The sequence below is a fragment of the Rhea americana genome, unplaced genomic scaffold (genome assembly GCF_003343005.1).
Source record: "Rhea americana isolate MKP2758 unplaced genomic scaffold, rheAme1 scaffold_418, whole genome shotgun sequence".
Classification (NCBI taxonomy): domain Eukaryota; kingdom Metazoa; phylum Chordata; class Aves; order Rheiformes; family Rheidae; genus Rhea; species Rhea americana.
Window position 1 is genome coordinate 205,119 of NW_028186555.1, and position 22,028 is coordinate 227,146.

General features: G+C 36.5%; 1 protein-coding gene across 3 annotated transcripts; it reads right to left on the minus strand.

Moving 5' to 3' along the window:
• Window positions 1-2,425: 2,425 nt before the first annotated feature.
• On the minus strand, window positions 2,426-20,592 carry CAAP1 (caspase activity and apoptosis inhibitor 1). 3 transcript variants are annotated; one of them, XM_085314955.1, is made up of 6 exons: window positions 20,388-20,592; window positions 19,155-19,195; window positions 17,401-17,485; window positions 16,815-16,887; window positions 8,514-8,587; window positions 2,426-3,860 (listed from the first exon to the last, which is right to left on the minus strand). In XM_085314955.1, exons 1-6 carry the CDS (start codon window positions 20,506-20,508, stop codon window positions 3,517-3,519), a joined length of 738 nt encoding a protein of 245 aa, XP_085171081.1. In that variant the 5' UTR covers window positions 20,509-20,592; the 3' UTR covers window positions 2,426-3,516. The 3 variants fall into 3 exon arrangements, with proteins under 3 accessions (XP_085171081.1, XP_085171078.1, XP_085171080.1); XM_085314952.1 differs by having other exon boundaries at window positions 19,155-19,355; window positions 20,377-20,591; XM_085314954.1 differs by having other exon boundaries at window positions 19,155-19,355; window positions 20,388-20,444.
• Between the last annotated feature and the right edge of the window lie 1,436 nt (window positions 20,593-22,028).

The window sequence follows — 22,028 nt, forward strand, 5'->3', positions numbered from 1 at the left end:
ATAACTGGTACTTTTTGCTCTCTGTTTTGGCTCTCTGGGGAGTCATACCTTTTTATTTGTATAATCTATTAAAAAAAAAAAAAAAAAAAAAGTAATGCAATCTCTCCTCCTCCCCAAAAAAGCACCATGCTGTACTTACTCAGGAAAGTCAAAATTTGAAAAAAAAATATTACAGTCAAGAATATAATCTGCTGAGCAACAGCCTGTGTGCATTTTTTCCCAAGTGGTCAATCAAAAACAGTAAGATTTTGGTATTTCACAAATAATTCATGATTGCATTTTACATACAAATTGCCTCTTTTTCCAGGTGAAATACTGAATTTATTTTTAATGGAAAAAATCACGGTGATTTTTAAAAGTGGACAATAAAACAGGAGTCTAAATATTTTAAATATACTGGATTTTTTAAATGGTTGAGTGGTAGGAACCAAAGCAAGAATATATAATCAGCTGATCTACTTTTAACCTGAACAACTGTCCAAAATCTAAAAAATGAATTAGCATTTGTGTAATCAGTCACAAGGCCTCTCTTATGCAAAAAAGGAAGTTCTGTAAAGAGTTTAATTTTCTTGGGATCCCTTTCTTTTAATTTCAAATTTAACTGGACAGTAATTGCATACTTTGTCACAAGCATAGTAAGCTTTTTTTCCTCTTTTTCACACTACATATTAAGAAAAGCTTAGCATATAAACCTTGAAATAACAACCTTTGACAGTATAGACTATAAAATGAACTCTTAAAGGTGACCTGAAAAACAGTATGAACATGGAGCCCAGCTCAAAAATAAATGCTAAATGCTTCCAAAACTAGCCAGAAGTACTAATTTAAAAATCAAAGTAGCACTTCTTAACTTCCAAACTGTAAATGCGTAATTCTATGACATCACTATGCCAAAAGACTGTGTAGTTGACTGTCCCAGTTTTTCTAACGGCATATGGAACATTTCTAAATTAAACTCAATTTCCATTTAGTTTTGCTAATAATGTGGAGTGCCACATTATGCCTTACGAAAATGTGACTGTGCACAAAATAAGAGTTTACTATTCAATGGCTGGCAGAAACACATTAGAGCCACACAGGACTGCAGTTAGCAAGAAATCACCTATCCTGGTGGGAGGATAAATTGCTGGTGAAACCACAGATGGCAGAAAGTTTCAGCTGAAAAGGAGATACAAATCCATAAACATTTGTCTTAGCAATCAAATATTACACGATCATATATTTTTCTTTAATATTAAGAATCAATTTGTTATTCATATTGCTTAAGATTTTATAAGCTTCATTAATGCTATTATGGATTGTGGGGAGAACTGGTAAATGGACTTAGAAATGAATGAACAGTGGCAAATAATAAAAAGCAAGTTTTCCTATTGTTTATAATACATGTGGTTGCACTAATATGATTAGGAGGCAAATGTCCTTGTGGTAAGATTTTCAGTTCCCATAAGCAGGTAAAGTGAGGTATTCAATACCTTAAGGATAGAGGCTATGTGAGTATAGAAGCAGAAAAACTGATTTTTATAGTTTGACATAGTTCCACTAGCCTATGGCCTTACAGTAAAGAATACGACAGCAGATGTAGGTTTTGCCAAACATCTTTCTCCTTTAACATGCTTTTTTTTCCTATGTTCATCCTCAAATAAATCACAGGATCCCCAAGAAGCTGAATAAAATTAACTAAAAACAACACAGAGACTGAGAAAATTGTCTATTGAAGTGGATGAATCTGTTCTAACATACATCCTCCAACTGCTAAAAATAATGGAAAAAAGTTGTTGTGGATACAGTGACTGAAGTCAGCTGTAATTCACTCAAGTCACTGCCATCATTAGAGGATGCTCACTGTAAGAAATCTTTCATCTGTGTTTAATGAAGTTTTTAGTTTGTAATCAAATTTACACTACACTCCTTAGATCCCATTCTATTCAGCGCACTGTCTCTGCTGGAGAAATGAATCTACTTTACTTTTAAGAAACCTGTAAGATATATCTACAAAGAAAAGGGAGATAAAAGGAAAAATTAAAGAAGAAAGTGTTAAAATGCAAAAGTTAAAAAAAGGAAAAAGTTAAAAGCAAAAAGGAGGAAGAAAATGTTATAAGAACATTTAAGATATAGCGTATGACTAGAACAATTTCTACAACAGTATCTCAAAACCGCATGTAAAAATTATTCTATGCTACTACTGCTAAATATCTTATTTGATTTCTGAAAAAGAAAACAGAGGAATACGTAGTATAACACTATGGAACAAATCATATTACTTAGCAAGGACCACACACAAAATTCAGACCTTAATGAAAATCAAGGGACGAGAGAAAAGGGAGGGAAGGATGTCTGTTTCTGTATGTGCATGGGTATACATATACACCCCCCCCCAAACTTTTTATACACAGTTGATTAGCAGTCATGTAAAAAATAGCACTACTTCCAACAAAATCAGAATCCTTTTAATTATTAAAAGTAATCATAGCAGGAAAATGAACTATATAATACAAGTTACTTATAAGGAAGTATAATTGAAATGGAAAGTGTAAATTTGTGTTTTTAAAATCCTATATAATAGAAATAAATAAAATGTCTTTTCTAAAAAGCATTTATATTGCAATTTGGCAGATTTTCCTATTTACAGCGGACATGAAATGACTATCTGTTAAGTATCAAAAACTCAGTGTCTTCTCAGCAGTCTCTGATTTGTTGTACTGGCCTAAATATTATGGTAAATATTCAAAAAAGCTTCACAGTCACGGAAAAGACTGTTTTCTTGATTTCAATTATGATACACATGATAACAGTGTAGGACAGCAACAGAATTAATTAACTAACAGCATAGGGTGTGTCACTTTCAGGCACTCTTGCAACTCTAACATTAATATAGTTCAATTGTTTACTTAATAGAGAATAAAAGACCTTCTCCTAAGCAATTTAAATTTCTAAAAATAAATCATCCTTTTAACTTGTCCAAAGTGAACCATCATTTATTTTAACTTGTACATTTACATTACTATAAGCTGGGCCCCTAGGAGAAATAAGCATCTCACATCACATCACAGAATGGTAAAGGCAGTCACACCGTAAAAGACCTCTTCAAAATTGTATTTTTAAGGAAGCATATATAAAATAAACTTCTYAAATAGTTAACAAGTTGCACTTAAATAAAATAGCTGGTTAATTTCTTACCAGGAGGTTATTAAGAACTTTGTTCTTGTGTTAACCTTTCTTAAAGGCACCAGGCTCCTGGCATAATTCTATACAATCTGTGACTTTGTGATTCATATGAAGAGATAACACAGAACAAAGAGACACTGACCTAAGTGCAGTGTCAAACCAATCTGTTTGTGCAAGTCACAGAAGCAGCACAAAGTCAACAAAATCAACTATCAATGGTTTAAGTCACAGGTCAGGATACACAATATGTATTTGAATGAGGAATGTCATATCCAGTCCAAATATACTTTAGCTCTGAAGAGAACTGACATTACACCCCTCAAAACAAATAGTGAAAATTTAAAAACAACATTAGGGCTGTTTTTTTACATCACCAGCTTTCATTAAAGCCTTAATAGCTCTGGCCCTCATCTCAAGTTCCAGGAGCTCCAGCTGTTGTGCTGATGGTTGAACATCTTCTGATGGAGGAACAGATAAGGCTGTTGCTTTGGGCTCCTTTGGGCTGGATTCTGCCAATCCCAGTATCTCATTTACACTTTTCTCAATGTCCTTCTGAAGGTCATCTATCTGACCAGCTCCACTTCTGACAGTATTTTCTGGCACTTCTGGACACTCCTCTTCATTGCATGGGCCTTCTATGTCACTATCATACGCATCTGCATTTATGCTGAGGACATCACTATCTTCTCCTTTGCCTGTAACACAAATGTAGCAATCAGTGTAGGAAGTCTAACAAAGATTTCCCTTTCACTTTAAAAATTGCTTCTGCTTAAACTGGTTCTTTATAGATTTAGAGAGTGACAAAAATCAATAAAGACAACTATTTCCTCCTTTTCTTCTCCTCCAATTTTTAAGGTTGATTTAATTTAGGCAAGTTTTAATGCATTTTTATTCCAGTTTAGAAGAACATGCAGCACAGCATAGCAGCAACATCTGTAAAATTTATTCCATTATGTTATGGAGTTACAGGATTTATTTTCCTAATTAAAAGGTCATAAGCTTTTATATCACAATGAAACCCCTGCTGTGTAAACTAAGAACTGATGTGGGGAACCTCTCAGGTTAATCATGGTGTATTATTTTTAAAGTAAACAATTTTCAAAATGCAATTCAAAAAAGATACTTTTAAAGTATCTTATATATTTTAAAAGTAGGAGGACACTGTAGTTGAACAGGATACTGAAGACTAATAAGTAACTCCCTTTACAGTGCAGTTATTCAGAACCTTATCACACAAGTATTTCAGATATATTTAGTTCAGACGTAAAAAGAAATATAGAAAGTTCTGGCAYTGATTTGGGTTTATGAAAAAATTAGAAAAGGTAGTGCAATAACAAAAGCAAAATTCTTAACAATCCTTCATAACTGATACCATAATTTGACTACAGAAATACTACTGTTTTTGACACCCTAGCCTTGGAAATTAGTAGTACTTGGCCAACCTTTTTATCTCTGGAGAGTTACCACTAACAGTGGTTTGTGCTTCAAATGAACAATCAATTCATAAACAGAGGACAGTAAAGCTATCAACTCTAAAAGTTTTATAATGGTTCTTGGTAGCACCACTATGCAATAGATAAGGCTGTGTCTCCAGTTCATTAATAATAACCATTTAGAGCTACACACCTGTGTTTTTGAAATACATGCAATTTTTTTTACCATGAAGGTTCAAATAAGGTTTACATTCTTATGCGAGTTACTTACCTCCATAATGATCCTATGTATCAAAGACAGTCTGTCTTTAATACGTCATTAGACTATATTGCAAACTTCCTCTCCTTTAAAATTTAATTTTAAAACCAAAAACATTCTATAAAGTTAATCTTTTGACCTCTTGTTTTAAAACGTTCTCTTCCACATAGCTGTTTTTAGGAATTACTAGTTTTCTCCATCCATACCCTAGTTCTGAGTTTCACATCTCCAGGGCTAGAAGTATTATTGATTTGTGAGTATCACTCATCAACAACCACCAAAACCCTGATAACCCTGGAAACCAATGCACTACTTCCTCTGAATTGCTGGTTTTGACAACCAGGCAATAAGAGTTTTCTTTATGCTTAGGCTATTAAAAAAAAGACATTAATAATGCAGTCTAACATAGCAGACACCTGTCATTTGAATATTTTCATAATTATTTTCCTATTACTGGCCTTTTTCTCTTAAGATGCTACATTTACTGTTTTATTCTTGTAAAACTTCCAGAAATAATTTTATTACTATTCTTCTAAATAAGAATGTTATTGGGTTTCAATCCAATATGAGTAATTCCATCCTTTTTCATAAAGCATAGAGCGTTTTTTGAACTACATTTTTAGAAATTTTTGTTTTAAGCTATGTTTCAGTGCCTTTGATTATAAAGGACCTCTTCAAAAATGCAGCTAAAATAACGAGAGGCATTTCTTGAAAACATAAGAACTGAAAAACTCTGCATGCACACAGCGTTTCATGATTTTCTTCATGATCCTTCTGCAAACTCCTCTCATTCACTGAAATTTCTGTGTAAAGATCAGCAGTAGAAGAGAGACCATAAAAATCTTCTTCCTTGCTGAAAATTAGTTTAAGCAACAAACTTTAAAAGAAATCAATTTTATTGTTAAGAGAAAAACAAAATGGCTTTAGAAAAAAATCCAGATTTTTCTAAACCTCCAAACAGAATTGGTTTTGGTGCAAGTACATATTTGCTTTTTATTCACAGGCAGAGAAGATGAATCTTTAGAAAAACAATTTTCTTTGTTTTTATGACAAAACTAATTATGGGATGGAAAAAAGAAATCAATACCGAATACGAAGATAAGACAAATGTAATTTTTTAGCCCCTGCCTATTTCTCTCCCYCCAAAAAAAGAAAAGTTATTGCTTTATCAGACTACCTGGTCCACAGAAAGATCAGACTGCTTTTCAGAAATAACAATAGTATTTTTAAACACTGCCTCTGCGGTTTTATTTATTCAGAATTAAAGCCTTTCTCACTGTGTTTTCATTCAGATCTTCATTCCTGATCACAGGCTGTGATTCAGGACAGCAAGTCCCTATTCAAGAACACTGCATGTTACCCTGACTAAGGCAGCTTTCATGATTCAGGATCTTAGACATGAAATCTCATGATTCTCCAACATCAAGTAACAATGGTTAAAGAATTTGACAGCAAAAATTAATTTTCATATTGGAATATACAGCATATATCATGTAACTTGTAAGAATCAAAGTAGGTGAAAGATCAAAAGAAATGAGATGCAATAGGATTAAAGAATGGAAATTCTTCTGCCTTGCTACCTGGCATCAGTATGTACCTAACACAATGCTCAGCAGAACAGTGTTTCCCCAGACCATAAAGAAAGTGTGTCAACAGGTTGTGGTTCAAACTTCAGAATTTAACTTCTGAGTATATAATCCTAACTCACTACCAAAAATAAACTGAATTCCATTTGGAATTGGTAAAAAATTAAGGAGATACAAAAATATTAATATATCTTAAATCATTCAACCCTATCTGAGAATCTGTATGGACCAAGAAACTGTGCAAAACTGCACAGGTTCCATTCAGAATTTGAAGCCCCCAAAACAGTGTAATGTACAGTACTCATAAAACCCCTCTGGCATTTAAAGGTTATTTAATTAGCTGATAGACTTCATTGTCTTGCAGCTGTAATTTTACACATTAGTAAAAGTCTTGGTTAGGTTCTCACTATCCCTTTCATTTTGACAATGTGTACTTTTCCCTCAGCTACACTTGTGAAATTCATGAACATGAAATCCCCTTTTGCCTACCTGCTCCTCTCTACCCCTTTAAGTTTAGTATAACAGGCTCCAGCTCAAAAAAAGAATGATTACAGAGTTGTATTTCCTAAGTTATACTGATATTCTCAAAATCTTTTTAAGGCCATCTTGAGAGAAACTGCTGTTATAGCCCAAAGCCCTCATGATACCAAGGTTGACAAAGTCATAAAAAAAGACAAAGAAGCAACCACCTGGAACAAATTTCAGTATTTGTTAATACTGAAAAGATCTACCGAGAATCTGCCAATTAAAGTGTTGCTCTATACTACAATATTTAACGCTTCCTTATAAAGTCATACAACCTATTCCTAAATAGTTTTATTGCTTTTACTACGATTTCTTCTTTCTCCATTTAATCTCCCCTCACTAACTACTTCAGAAAAAAAACAGGCTTCACAAAGTTGTTCCAAAACATATCTCTAACACTGTGTTCTGAACTGTGAAACAGGAGTCACAGAAAGCAAATAATATCAGATCTTCACAGAAGAAAAATATAAGCATATATAAGAATATATTCTATAATATAGGATATATAGGAATATAATATAAGACCATACAACACAGTAAGAATTTGCAACATTCTCTGATTGGAAAAGCTATTTCTGATGTTACTGCATACAACTCGTCCAAATGAAAAAAAAAAAAAAAAAAAGACAGAAATAGCAAAAATTCGAGAGTTTTTACATACAAAATAATACTGGCAGTTGCTACACAGTGCTCATGTAAGGATAGCAATTGAGATATTGATGCAGATTAAGAAAGTGGTATCCTTATACAGCAGGTATTCRTATGTATATTACTCATTTATCTGCCTTTGCATTTCCCATTCTGCCAGTCACTGTAGTACCTGAATATGTATTTACCATAGTTTTGCAGTTAAAAGGAGAAAATATGCAGTACAAAACTTTCCCCCTCAGAGATCCAAGGATTTGTGTGTAACTAAACTTAGCCAGTCACGTGGTCAGTGTCAAGCACGACTCAGGAGGTCCTTTGCACAGTCAAACAAAGCAAAAAAAAAAAAGCAAGCAAGATGTAACAGAGTGATTAAATTATAAACAGTGTTTTCCTATATAATTATTATAATGGAAATATCAAAATAGACTACTGCAGTCCTGTATGATCATCTCAGCACAATGTAAAACTGCTTTCCAATGAACCCAGATAGCAATAATGGCAGTAGGAGCAATCACCTATAAACTAAGTACCCGAAATGACTAAAGTTTCTCTTTAGCTGAAAGATATGAGAAACCAAATAAGACTTGCAAGCCTTCAGTCATGTCCCTCTCCAGTATATGCTCTACTCCTGATGTTAAACTAGCAAGAAGAGCTAGAAGAGCTGTGAATTGATTCTTCTGAGGAGCCAAAGTTCCTACAATTAACTTTTTCAGTGCTCCCTTGCCCTCTCTTACAATTGGGCCTGATGGAAAGGCTGTAACCTTGTGCCAGCTGATTCCTCTGAGGATGCTTCTCATTACAGGATTACAGCTACTGTTTGAGAGAGATACTAGCTATTTTGAACTAGTCACTGCCCAGTATCAGGAGTACAAAACTTCCATTTCCTTTACTGCATACCTTGTTTTGATTCCTGACCTTCCAGCTTGTTGTCTTCTCTCAGAGACGAAGTAGAGTCTATACTGTTATCCTGTCTGGAATCAAATAAGATGACATTTTTATCTATGTATTTTACAATATAAAGAGGACTTTTCAAAGGAACATTGGTTTCACAATAAAGAAACTATATGATAGTAAGCTGAAAGACAAGCTACCACATGAAAAAAGATTAAAGGAATTCACATGCTGCTATTCTAATCACTTGAGAAAGCTTTTTCACTTTGCTTTCCCTATTAATATACAAGTAACTTTTCTCACTACACTAGTCTTTCAGAATAATAATCCTCAGTGGCACCACTTCCCTAATATGAGTGGCTCATCTCCAAGGCTCAAGAATAAACCGTCACACAACTAAATAATTTGAAAAACTAGTTTGTTGTATTCAAATATTATTTATTCTTTTATTTCGGAATGAAGTAGCTATTTTTCATGAAAGAACAATTCCTACCACCACCTACCTTACCTGTATAAAAAAAAAAACTCACATCTTTCCACAAAAAGAACAAACTTTTTAAAAGCAASTATTTGTAAACTATTAGGTTATATTCTGTTCAGTATTTGTGTTTCTCCATTTTAAAATATGCAATTTTTTCTTCAGTTTAAGAATTTTTATACCCGATGATTATGGTAGGTCATATGCTTTATATAGCATGTAAGGAAGAGAATTCTGTGAAATGTTCATCTCCCTCCCACATTCTGCATTCACTATTTATTTATACAAGCTGTGAAAATATAAATGAAAAAACGTGAAAATATATAGGAAAGAGGGACAGCATTCACAAAGGCCCCAGAATCACAGAAGTCTGTATGTCATATTTAATTAGCATTTTGACAGCAGAATTGCCAATTTCCTACCTTAGATATCTGTGTAGTATTGTTTTAATGCATATTACATTAATACAGAATCAATGCTACCAACCTACTGGTAGCAGCTAAACAGTACCATAAAAAGGATAGAGATATTCTGATATCACAGATGTAAACATAATGACTTCAACAACTTGTTTCCCAATAATGCCTTGAAACCTTTTCCTAAAGTTGAATATAGATCTATTTTCCCAAGGCTGTTAAAGATGTATTTTTGTTTCAGAAGTCCAATGACCATGACAGGAAGAACACTGCATTATTTCTATCGAGACTGGTTCAAAGAATTATTTTGATGGTTATTTCTTTTTCTATAATAGCAAAGGTTAAAAATAAATTGACTGTTTCTCCTACATATTTTGTACCCATCGCAACATAAATGCCTATGTAGATGTGCCACAAATGATAATGAGAAAGTGTAGATGTTTTCATATGAATACAGCATTCAAAAAAAATACAAAAATTGTGTTGCATCAGTAGAAAATGCTCACTTTAAACAGAGAAACCTCAAAAAAAAAAATCTACCACCCACTGTCGTTATACTAAACCAGGAATAGATTATTTATAATTATACATTTTTCTTGAAACATCTCAGTGCTGTGTTTTCCTTTAAGTCTACTTCCCTACCTACTCATGTCAAAAAATATTCTCTCAAGTGCAGTTCTGTGTAATTTCTGTTAGACATTCAATGGAATGTCCCAGACAGGGCTGAAAGAGAAGGAGCAGACACAAATAGATGTACAAATAAATATACTGAACAGCAGGCTATGCATATAGGCTAATCCCATTATAAAAATCACTTAAACCATGCCTGTTCACATACAAAGAGTTTACTCATTTCTTTCCTATTTCAGTTCTTAGTGTTGCACCAAAAACCCCAGATGTATTGCAAGCTGGATTACAGCTTGTGCCTGCCAGATGTAAAATAAGCCCAAGAACTGTACCAATAAACTGGGTCTGCTATATTTGATGATTTAAACACGTTAACCAGGGTCTCAAGCTTCCCTGTTCTCATGGGGAAAAAGGAACACCAGACAATACAGCACTACTATGCTCAGTGTATTAAGCGGTTCAAGTAAAGGAAAGGCAATCAGGAAATGGTCTGCATTCATATATATGCATACACAATTACAGTTAACTAAGTCCCATTCCAATTACCACTCCAGTGAGCCTGCACATTCTCGCCTGGGTAAAATGCAACACTCCCTCCCACTCCTCAGTGTTTTGCTCCAAGCAGTAGCTTGGAAGCAAGCCTAACTGGTGCTCTGCTTTAAGGCAGTGTCAGATATCTGGGTAGCAACATTTCTCCACTAATCTCTATTACTGGGTGGGATTATGTCAGATGCCAGAACAGACAGATTATCAATCAAGCCAGCCCACAACAGCACAATACACCTTTCCAGGATTTTCAGATTTTGTTCTACTGTCATCTGAAAAGCTATAGCCATAGACTATAGACTCATCACGCTTAGTTCTTGTTTGCACTGTCCTTTCCATTAGCTTATGTGATTATGAGCTAATCACCATCAATACAAAGGCCCAGTGAGGAGCAGAAAAACAATGACAGGCAGAATAACCCCAGTAACCTCATCAGTGCAAAGACAGCACTTTGACAGAGCGGCTACTAGGGCTGCTGAAGAACAACAACCAGCACACTGTCCAGATCTGAAATCTCACGAGACCAGCAAATTGCAGAGGCTCCCCAGACCTTCCTATAGACTGAAAAAGCTTGCAGTTCCTGCCTAGAAGGGCAAGGGTCTCCCTATGGGATGCTGCAACAACATGTGGGGACTGTGTAAATCTTACTAGTGGATGTTTTTAAGAGGACTGTAGAGACATTATGGACTGTTTAGAGAAAAGACCAACAGCAGGAAAAGGTGATAATAGGAGCCAATTCAGCATAAATAGGTTGCTTGACAGTACATTCTTCTGGCTGAACCCTTCACCTGATCACTTGAGTCTGTCCTGTCTTCATATTAAATCATCTGGAGAGAAGGAACAGGATGAACCCATTCACACTGTTAACATCTGTGCAAGTGCTATTTCTAGCAAGTTTAGTAACTCCTACCACTGTCAGCTTCTACTATACATTCAGTATACTGTCACTCGACTCTTGACCAAGATAACATCATGATACCCCCCATAATGCCTCCTCATCACTAAGAGCAAAAAGTGCAGGGTCTACAAGCAGGAGTACACACACACACTTTTCATCCTTTTGAACCGAATGGTCATCTCAGTGCTTGACAGCAATGTGTCACTTGGGAAATGATTTTATTTGATCAAATATGTTTTTAAGAAAGAAGTCACAAAACTCTCAGATAATACAGTTCTTACTACCCAGAGTCCTGAAGCCAAATTCCCCTGAAAAGTTATAATCACCCCATGTGACAAACTTCAGAATCTCATCTATACAGCTTTCTTCAAACACAGACAGTGAAAATAGCTACATCCCTTTTAACAACTAGCAAAATAAATAAATAAATAAAAATCATATCTCAAAACTTGTAAAAGTCTATCCTCGTTGCATAGTCAGTATCAATGGCTCCAGTAAAAACAGGTTTCCATAAAGACTACCTGCTGTCAGAAGAACAATTTTTGAATCCCCAAAGTAATCTTTTCCAGGACATTTTACTTTATCATAATTGGCTAGGTTGGTTTGGATTGATGGTCAATCTTCTCTACTCAATAGGCAAGTATTTTCCACCATCTTGTGGCCAACCATAGGTAGTACAGTTTACAGTTCAGCTTTGTTAAATCTTCTGAGTAAGCAAGAGTTTTTCAAATTTGAGATATATATTTAAGAAAGGGGAGTATAAATGATATCTACAATGGGAGCAGAAGATATGCTAATTTAAAACTAAGGTAATGACAGCGTGCAATCTAATATCCTCTTTCACGTCAACGTTGCTTAATAACTGACCACATTAACTTGGAGCTCCCCCTTTATGTCACTAAAGATGATTTCTCCTTTAGAATTACAGCTAAGTCTAAAGTCAATCTTCAAAGAGAAAAATTATGTGTTTTTTTTTAAATATAGAAGAGAGTCAAGAAATCTCCCCTCAACAGATTTGCCCAGCATGTTCTTTTCAGCAAAGTTATGGAGGCAGTCAGGGCAGTCAAGGGTGAGACAGTACCACAGTTCTAGTAGAATATGCACAGTTCAATACAGTATCATCACACGGTCGGAAAAAAGAGTAATGGCCAGAAACGTGGACAGGTTCAGACTGAAATTCTAAGCTGCAGGAGTAGCTGAGTTTGAAGACTAAATCAAAAGGAAGAGATTTGTGGCAGAAACAAAAGTTATGAATTACTGAACTAGAAGACAGTCTGACAGTATGAGATACAATCACAAACCACTGGACTAGAAAAATGGACTCCATCCAGCCCAAAAGCTATCTGTTTTAGGGAAATTCCAACCAGTAGATCAAGCCTTATCAAGGCTTAATGAATTAATCTTAAAACATAAGCCACTCATCAAGGCCAGACATCTTCCTTATAGGACTTTAAATGGTCATTAAGAAATATCCACCTGAACTCTGGAGTGAGGCCCAAGATCTGTGTTTCAGCTCCTCTAACATAAAGATGATACACTCTCCTAAGGTAAAACCTGCTTTTGCAGCTCCAATTCTATAAAATCCTCCTAAATTCTAAATCCTCATAAGCTTCTTGCAGCTTTTTGCTTCTTTTAAAGGGTAGGCTTCCAAGACAAATGAGTACTAAAAGGATTAATGACAATGGCAAGCAAGGTTGGGGGGACATGGCAGGGAGCAGAAAAAAGCCTTATGAAATACTGCCCCTCAGGAAAAAGTATTCCCAATGACAGATGCTAATCAAATAGTTTAATGTGCTATAAAAAGTCCTTCGGTTCCATTTCAAGTGCAGTGCAAGACTACTATGAGAACAGAAGACAGTGAACAGATGCCAAACGCTAACATATCTATTCAGGGATTCACATGTCTTATTCTTCCAGTGATTCGAAATGGTGAAAATAACCAAACTGTCCTAGAGTGGTTAAACATCAGATGGTAATTGCATGCTTGAGATCAGTTCAGTATCTGGGAGCAAAATATGTTAAAACAAGGAAAACATCTAAACTGATAGACTTTCTGAAGCAGATCAAGCAAAAATTGCACTTAAAACAGCAAAGTGGCAAAAAGCCTTTAAAACTCTTAAAACTGTGAATATTAAACTGAAAGGTTTCCTATTCTGAAATCATAAGCATATACAATTTCAGAGCAAAAGATAACTTACTCACATTACACACATACTAAATGCATGATCACCATAAACTCCACCTGGTATGTTTGTTCTTTTACTATATTTTTTGGCATCACTATAGCCAACAATATACTTTGACCCCTTCTATAAGAGGATATTCAAAGAGAGAGTTTGGAGAATGGAACTGGACACAATACTCCAGATGTGGCCTCCCCAGGGCTGAGCACAGCAGCAGGATCACCTCCCTCAACCTGCTGGTAACACTCTTCCTAACGCTCCRCAAGATACCATTGGCCATGCTGGCTACAAGGGCACACTGCTGGCTCATGGTCAACATGTTGTCCACCAGCACTCTCAGGTCCCTCTCCGCAGAGCTGTTTTCCAGCAGGTCACCCCCCAGCTTGTACTGGTGCATGGGGTTATTCCTCCCCCGGTGCATGACCCTTCACTTGTCCTTGTTGAACCTCATGAGGTTTTTCTCCGCCCAACTCTCCAGCCTGTTCAGGTCTCTCTGAATGGCAGCACAGCCCTCAGGTATATCAGCCAGTGCTGGATCATCGATATAATCCAGAAAAAATGTAGCACTTCACAAGAAAGAAAACACTGACATAAACTATATTGAATTTTCAGTGAGAGTATAAACAAAGGAATGCTGGGAAGAAAAAGGCTTTTCAGAAAGAAAAAATTTGCCCATTTCAATTCAATTACAATTAAAAAAATATTAATGATCATAACCAACATAAGTTTGCTCCACTGAAAATGATTTTGCTATTTCTTCACTGTTGCATCTTCAACTTCTTTGCCACTGATTTCTTGCTACTCTGGCTGACACATACTTTTCCAAAGTTTTTCAAAGTTACATTTACATATAGGTTGCAAAAAAAATCTTAATTTCTAAGAATTAGAGCTATTTAGTAAAATAGGACTTGTGACATGTTGATCTACTTATTGAACAAGAGCTTATTCATAAATAAAAATAACCTAAAACAACCTTAACTTTTCTCATTTTACTTATTTTTTTGCTCTATGTCTCTACCTTTCAAACAGTTTTTCCTTATCAGTTCTTGTTAAGGCTAACACAAGGTTGAACCTAGGTGCCAAGAAACTCTGTTCAGGGATAACACTGTGTGAAACATACTATTTTAGCCTCATTCCACTAAAGGAGAAAGATAAATGTATTACAATTCCTACAACAAAATATCCTGCCTCAGCAGTTTGGAGGCATCTGAAATATCAAAGTCTTCTAACAGTATTGAGATGGAGCTGCAAGTAGCAGCTCAATCACTCTTTATTCTTTAAGAAAAATTTGTTCTTTAAGTAATCTGTTCTCTGTACTTTCATTAAGACACTCTCGGCATCTTTTTCTTCTTTAACACTTTCTTCTTGATTTTGCTATTATCACTGCTCACTTTTTTTCCTCATTAGTGACCTAGCTATTTCAGCTTCTGCTAACCAGCAAAGATTAAAGAAGTTGATCAGTTTTAATGCTGCTGCACTTCTACATAGCTATGAGAGAGAGTAAATAATGCCAAATCACTTCGGTTATTGTATATGCCTAGAAGATTTTCTGTGCAATAGTAAGGATAGTAAATTCAAATTACAATTTAGATCCTATGTATAATTTTTCCTGAAAGCTTCCTACTTGCCATGGGCAAGTGGCAATCCTTCAGATATCCACTAATTAAATATTATAATTCTATTTATTTACTTATTGATATTCATTAAGAGATGATAAACTCCATCTTTCAGGTTTTTTTCCCCACATTCAGTTGCTATTTTATTTGCATATAAATAAAGTTTTACTCAATCTCCTGTAGCTGAAGGTTATAACTAAGTGTTCTGAACAGTGGTTTTGAAACCTCTTGGGGCCATGGATCTACCTTCCAGAAATCTGGCAGTACTGAATCAGCCACTCCTGTCTGGGATAAAGATTGTTTGAACGAGATCTTAATGAAAAAGAGAAAAGAGAGGGGGGGAAGGCCGGGGGAGGGGGGGGGGAAGACGAAATCTAGCAGAAATAGCATCAGAGGGTACTAAAAATACACCACACGTGAAAAACTGAAACAATGCACATCTTAGTATCTGCACAATTCATAGACTCTTTTGAGCTTTCAAGTACCTGACATACGATGAGATAAAAAAAAAACTTTAATAACTTCATTAGCTCAGAAACTACACCTTTTGAATAAAAATATTGACCAGAATGTGAAATTTGGATTACTGTCATTACCCTTTCTATCTCTATATTTCAATATAGAAAACTAGATGAACTAATCAAACTAGCAACTAAAAGGCATCTTAATCAGTCCAAACCTGGTGATCAGCTGTAACTGAGTCAGTATCCAAGAAAGCAAAATTATGGCTTTCATACATGCTTGTTACTTTGTAAGAACAGGACAGGACTCAAAATAATTGAAATATTGTAACTGATGACTATTAACTTTATTTTTCCCCTGAACTACTTTCCTAGAAACTGCCAGACAGGGCTCACCCCTTCTTTAACAAACTGATTCAGTAACATATTACACAAGATTTCTGTCTTTTAAAAGACAGAACTAAAATACAACTATGTTAAGAAGTGCTGGTGTTTTTTAAAACTGACCAATGCCAGCCTAAGAATAAGCAACTAGAAACCTCTATTTGAAATCCTAAGCCTCACATAAGGACCACAGCAGAGATCATGAGATCAGGTGAGGGACAGTGCTGCTCCAAATGGGACAGGAACCAAGGACCACATAGAAGTAGGGAAAGGAAGAGATCTCAGTCAAACTGAGAGTACTCTTAGCATTGTTCATTGACTTAACCCCTACAAAGGGATTATTCAGCCTACATGAGCCGAGTGAAAGAAGGTTAGATTATCATATTACAATACGCCTGCTGCAGGCTGAGGGGGTGCATATGTTTGGTTTGTACTGTAGGTCAACTGATATGCAATAATGCCACTACAAAACTCATTTATGTGCATAAGATAAATCTGATGTTGGAGTGACAMAGTTGTGTTTTTAAGTTTAATGCTTGCCAGCAATAACAGATCACTGTCATTCTACTGGATTAATCACATAATTAAGGATACACTGATGATGTATTTTAACATTACATTTGATTGTTTCTCATGAGAAATTCCAGTATCATTCAGTATTTAGAAATGAAAATTTCAAAGCATTTTCTTTTACTCACTGACTGACTGATTCACCTCCAGTCTTGTCTCCATCTGCATCCTCATCAGTATCAGAATCAGCTCCATTCTTGCCTAAATATATACAATTTCAAACATATGAATATTTAACCAGGTAGTAAACTTAACACTATATAGTCAGTCTTATTTTCGATGATTAATTCCACTCAAGATCAGAATTTTTTTCGGTATGAAAGAGATGTACTAAAACCCAACTTACCAGACACAAAAAGCAATTTCTGAAATAGCTGCCTGCCACAAGTAAGACATCTTTATAACATTTTTCTGTTACATTAAATTACTTAAGAACAGAGAACTAGTACTGCTAGTACAATACTACAGTCATTAAAATAAAGCACAAAAGACACAGAAAAACTAACAGATGTCCTGCCAAATCAAAATTCCAATTCCACTTAAATGACCAGATGGCAATATTATTACAGAAATTAATCCTTAAATACCAGCTCTAACTTCAGTAAGATATTCAAAAGTTGGAATGCCATATCCTAAACAAGGTACACAAAGGCAGTCTTACTTTTTTTTTTTTTTAAAAGGCATCACTGTATACCAGAGAAGAAAGTTTCATACCTTCAAGAATCTTCAACAGTTTTTTTTCAGATAACAGCTCCAACTGTTCCAAGCAAAGCCGTTTAATCTCTTCCATGGAACAGTTCTAAGAAGAGAGATAAAACAGATCACCAGCTACTAAAAATTTCATGAGTGATAATCCAATACAATCCCAATAAAGGAAAAGCTAATATAGATTGCAAGTCCCTTCTCTGTTCTGACTCCCATTGATGCAATTACTGAAATTACCACATAGGTGTTTCAATTATAACCACCACCAAAAATAACGCTATTGAAAATTAAGCAATAAGTTACTTGACCTATGGCTAAGAATTTTCATTGTGGCTGTAATGCTGAGCAGTAGAAATACTGAGGCATAGTAGTGAAGCATGAAACAGCAAGCCACCTGTAGCCAAGATTACTCCAAATTTTCTGTCACTAGGGATTATACAATCAATTTTGCAGATACCACGGCTTATTGCTGAAACCATATTCAGAAACTGAAGCGAGCACTGGTATTGACAAAAAACCAACAGGAAACATGAGACATGTAAACTGTGATCCATTTCTCAGGCTTCATGTATAACTTTCTCATGCTTTATATATAATATATAAGCATCATAATTGATGTGTACAACACTATAGGTTTTCCAGTTAACCTTGTTTTTTTTTTTTTTTTTTTTTTTTTTTTTTTTGAACATCATTCAGGTCTGCCAAAGTCTAGATAGAGCCCTCTTAATGAAGTGATTGTTTCACACTTTGAAGTGAACTATAGATACCACGTATACATACCAAAATTTGTAAGTGCTGAGCATATTATAACATTGATGCTACTGTAGGTTTGACAAAGCTCTTAGCTTCCAATTCAGTAATGCTTCTGCCTCCAGCCACTTCAGATCTCTTTTCAGGTTGTGGAGTTTCCTTCTCTGGATATATTCAAGGCCCACCTGGATGCAACCCTCTCTAACATGCTCTAGGTGACCCTGCTGAGCAGGGAGGTTGGACTAGATGATCTCCAGAGGTCCCTTCCAACCTTACTGATTCTATGATTCTATGATCCCAAAGATGAAAAATGAATGAGATTGTATGCAATTCATTAAGAGCTTACAATGAGTAAGTATTGCTTCAGTTACATTAACAATGTGACTCTCTCAGATCAAGACAAAAAATGAAAAACATGTAACAAGCAGATCAAATATTTTTTACCTGCAGCCGCTTTTTCTGTATAGGTTGCTAACTTGATTTCTTAGCGAGTTTTCTAGTTCACAAGACTCAAAGTGTATGTTCTAAACTARTAAAACTCTAGAGATGGTATTAATAAAGTCCACAGAATATACAGCTTCCACAAACTATTTACCCAGGAGGGCTTTTATTCCTTTGCTTCATACTAATTTAACAGCCTAAATTCAGTTGACACATATATAAGTCAAATTTTTATTAACAAATTAGCACATTTATTACTGAATTCACTATTTAGGCAGTTATGAAGCTCCTTTTGCATAAGACTAACAGATAGAAAGATCCAGATGTTTTTCCATACAGAAAGTATAAACAGCCTGCAATTCAGCAACAGCTGAACAACAGAAAAAGTAGTAAGATAGAACTACACCAAACTTCAAAAATGTCTCTTTCAAACTTTACATAACCTTGATTTTAGAAATACACGGGCAGGTTTTTAGTTGGAAGTCCACTGGATGTGAAATAAAAAAACAGAATTTCTTACAAAATCATTCAAGCTTGTAAAACCAGTATAAAAAGAAAATGTATATCAGCACCTTTAAAATATCAGGCAGCATCTTCTGTAGTTTCTTCTCTCCTATGACACAGAAACACTGTTGAAGCATCTCTTTTTTGTCTGTGATGTAGAAACTGACTGGTTTGAGTGACACACTGAGATCTAATCCACCTTCCTCTATATCACTGGGTTGTTCAGTTTCTTCCTCTTTATCTCCAGATGGTACATTGCATTTTGCTTCCTAAAATTGAGTGGGAAAATACAATTTCCATGTTTTCCAGTGAACTAGAAAAGAAGAAAACTTACAGCTTCATTTGTGTTAGCAACAGTTCTTCCTTCAGAACTTTTTACAACTGTAAGTCACTTAGAGGCTTCCAAAAACTGTTTCAGTTTGTAAGGTAATGGCACTGGGGAAGTTATAAAGTGAAATCAAATCCATGCAAAAGAAACTCTCATAACCCTTTAAGGTGTAAGAAGTGTTTTTCCCTATCAATGGAAAAGTATTATCTGCAAATGAAACTGATCCACTTAGTTGAAATAACTATTTATGCTTTACAGCAGCAGAAATCTATTTCTCTAGGGTTTTACTGCACAGTTAAAGCATCTGCTAATTTAAAATTATCTTGCTAGATTACAGATTAGCAAACAATACCCCGCGGGGGACAGTCTTCTAAAACAAAAACATTAGCTTCCTATCAGAAAGTTCTTTGAGTGGAAAATACACGTAGGGTTAACAGACAGGAATACACTGTGAAGGGTGCTGAGATTCACACAGGAATAGCAATCATGTAGCATGCTGCAYACTTGAGAGACAAGACGCCCTGGAATACACCCATAGTTCTGAAAAAAACGAGCATCATGATTCCAGTCATCTCTAAGCATATGCTTCTCACTACTGCTTCTCTTCCTTGAAATAGCTCTGTGCCTGCCTTTGCTATATACATGTCCCCAACAAGACAGGACTATCTCTTCTATCTAGTTTCATACAAGTAAGTTTTGACCAGATATAACCAGTCCTGTGTTGTTGCCGCCACTAAAATAGCAGCGTAAAAAACAGTTAGTGCGGGTCCGAAAAGACAGCAAAGGCAACGAAGCAGCCGAGAAGAGGGTGCGGGCGCCTGCAAGCCGGCCTTCACCGGGGCGCCGCGGAAGGCGGGGTAAAGCCTGGGTAGCCGCGCCGCGTGAAGCACCTCACGGCCCCATCGCCCCAGCCCCGACACGGTAGCGATAAGACACCAGCCGGCCTGCCCTTCCGGAGTTACCTCCGGCGCACCATGGCTGGACTCTGTGCTCCGCCGCTTCCTCTCGCTGCCAGCTGGCCCCGAGGCTCCCTCCGGGCAAGCGGAACGCGAGCGGCGCCGCTTCTTCTCCTTCGAGGACTTTCGGCCCGGCATCGCCCTGCCAGGACCCAAGCGCCCGCACGGCCGCGGCCGTTGGCGCCGCGCCGCCCACCCCAACGGTCACATGCGAGCCCGCCGCAGCGCGAGCGCGCTTCCGGCACGCACCCGATAGGSCCGTCTGCTCATGACGTCAGCGCCCTTCCGGAGAGCGGAGGGGGCCGGGGTGGGCGGGGCTCCCGGGCAGCTGGCCCCGCCCCCGAGGGCCTCTGCGCCCCTGAGGCGGAGCGCGCGGGAGTGGCAGCGGGGGTCGTTGGTGGCGCGGCGAGAAGGCAGCGGTGAGGCACCTTCTCGTTCATTAGGTGATTTTTTCAGCTGATTGGGTGAAAATAGAATTGATTTCTATCTGTAGACAAACCTGTATGTCTCGATTTCTTCACAATTGCTTAGTCCTGTTTTTCCCTGGCTTTTAACCTGTTACTAATCGGCATGAAGACTTTTTTTCTTTGGCTGTTTTTAGAAACTGAGGGGCCTGTGGGAAGTCTTTTAGAAATCTTGGGAGTTGTGATCAGCTGCAAAGTAAATCCAGGCTGCCAAATCACCTGGTCTGTGTACTCGTTTCTCCTACAAAAATAATCCAAATATGTTTGTAAGGTGCGTGTCTACAAAAGACCAATTTTCATATACTTCATGTTCAGTGTCTCCGGTCTTTTCTATAGTCCACACTGTCTGTCCAACAGAGCATCAGATTCAGCTGTTACTCCTCAGATCCAGCCTGCAGGCCTCTTCAGACATTGGTGTTACAGCTTGCTGTTCCACGCCTCTGGCGTTAAGTTTTAAGCAATACGTAGCACGTTTCTGTTAACGTGTTATCTTCAGAGCTCCTGAGTCCTCTCAGAATCATCTGCCCCAGAAATTCCTCACTGACTGTTGCTAACTTCTGCTGAGACTTCGGTTTCAGACAGGTTAGTCTGTACTGATAGGGTAATCTGGTTGGGCATAGATCTTGGTACTGATAATCATAAAATGCTGGCCTTAGCATACTCTGAAAATAGTGGAAGTGGAGACTTCAGTAAGGTAACCCGAAGCTACAGAAAATGGACATACCAGTTTGAAATAAAAATGGCATCTTTTCAACATCTATATGGAAAATAAAAGGTTAAGAATTTTTGTGTGTGTTTTGTTTGAAGTGTTTTGTTTTGTTTTTTGGTCTGTGATGTAAAAATTGACTGGTTTGAGTGATCCTAATCCACCTTCCTCTGTATCAGTGGGTTGTCCAGCTTCTTCCTTTTTCTCTTAGATGTTTAGGCATCCAAACAAGGGAAAGTGTTGAACTTCAGAAATAATCAAATATCTAATAACTATCTGAGCTGCTATTATACACAAAACCTGCACCTTTATTTGTGTGGAATATGATTTCAATGAATATGGTATCTAGCCACAAAGAGCAACGAACCTATTGTTAACAATACTGAGATTTAATTGGTCATGATTAGGTTTCAGAATTAACCAGCAAAAAAAGGAGTAGTTCATATTTCACACTATTGTTTCCATCTCTTTGATACAGATCAACAATG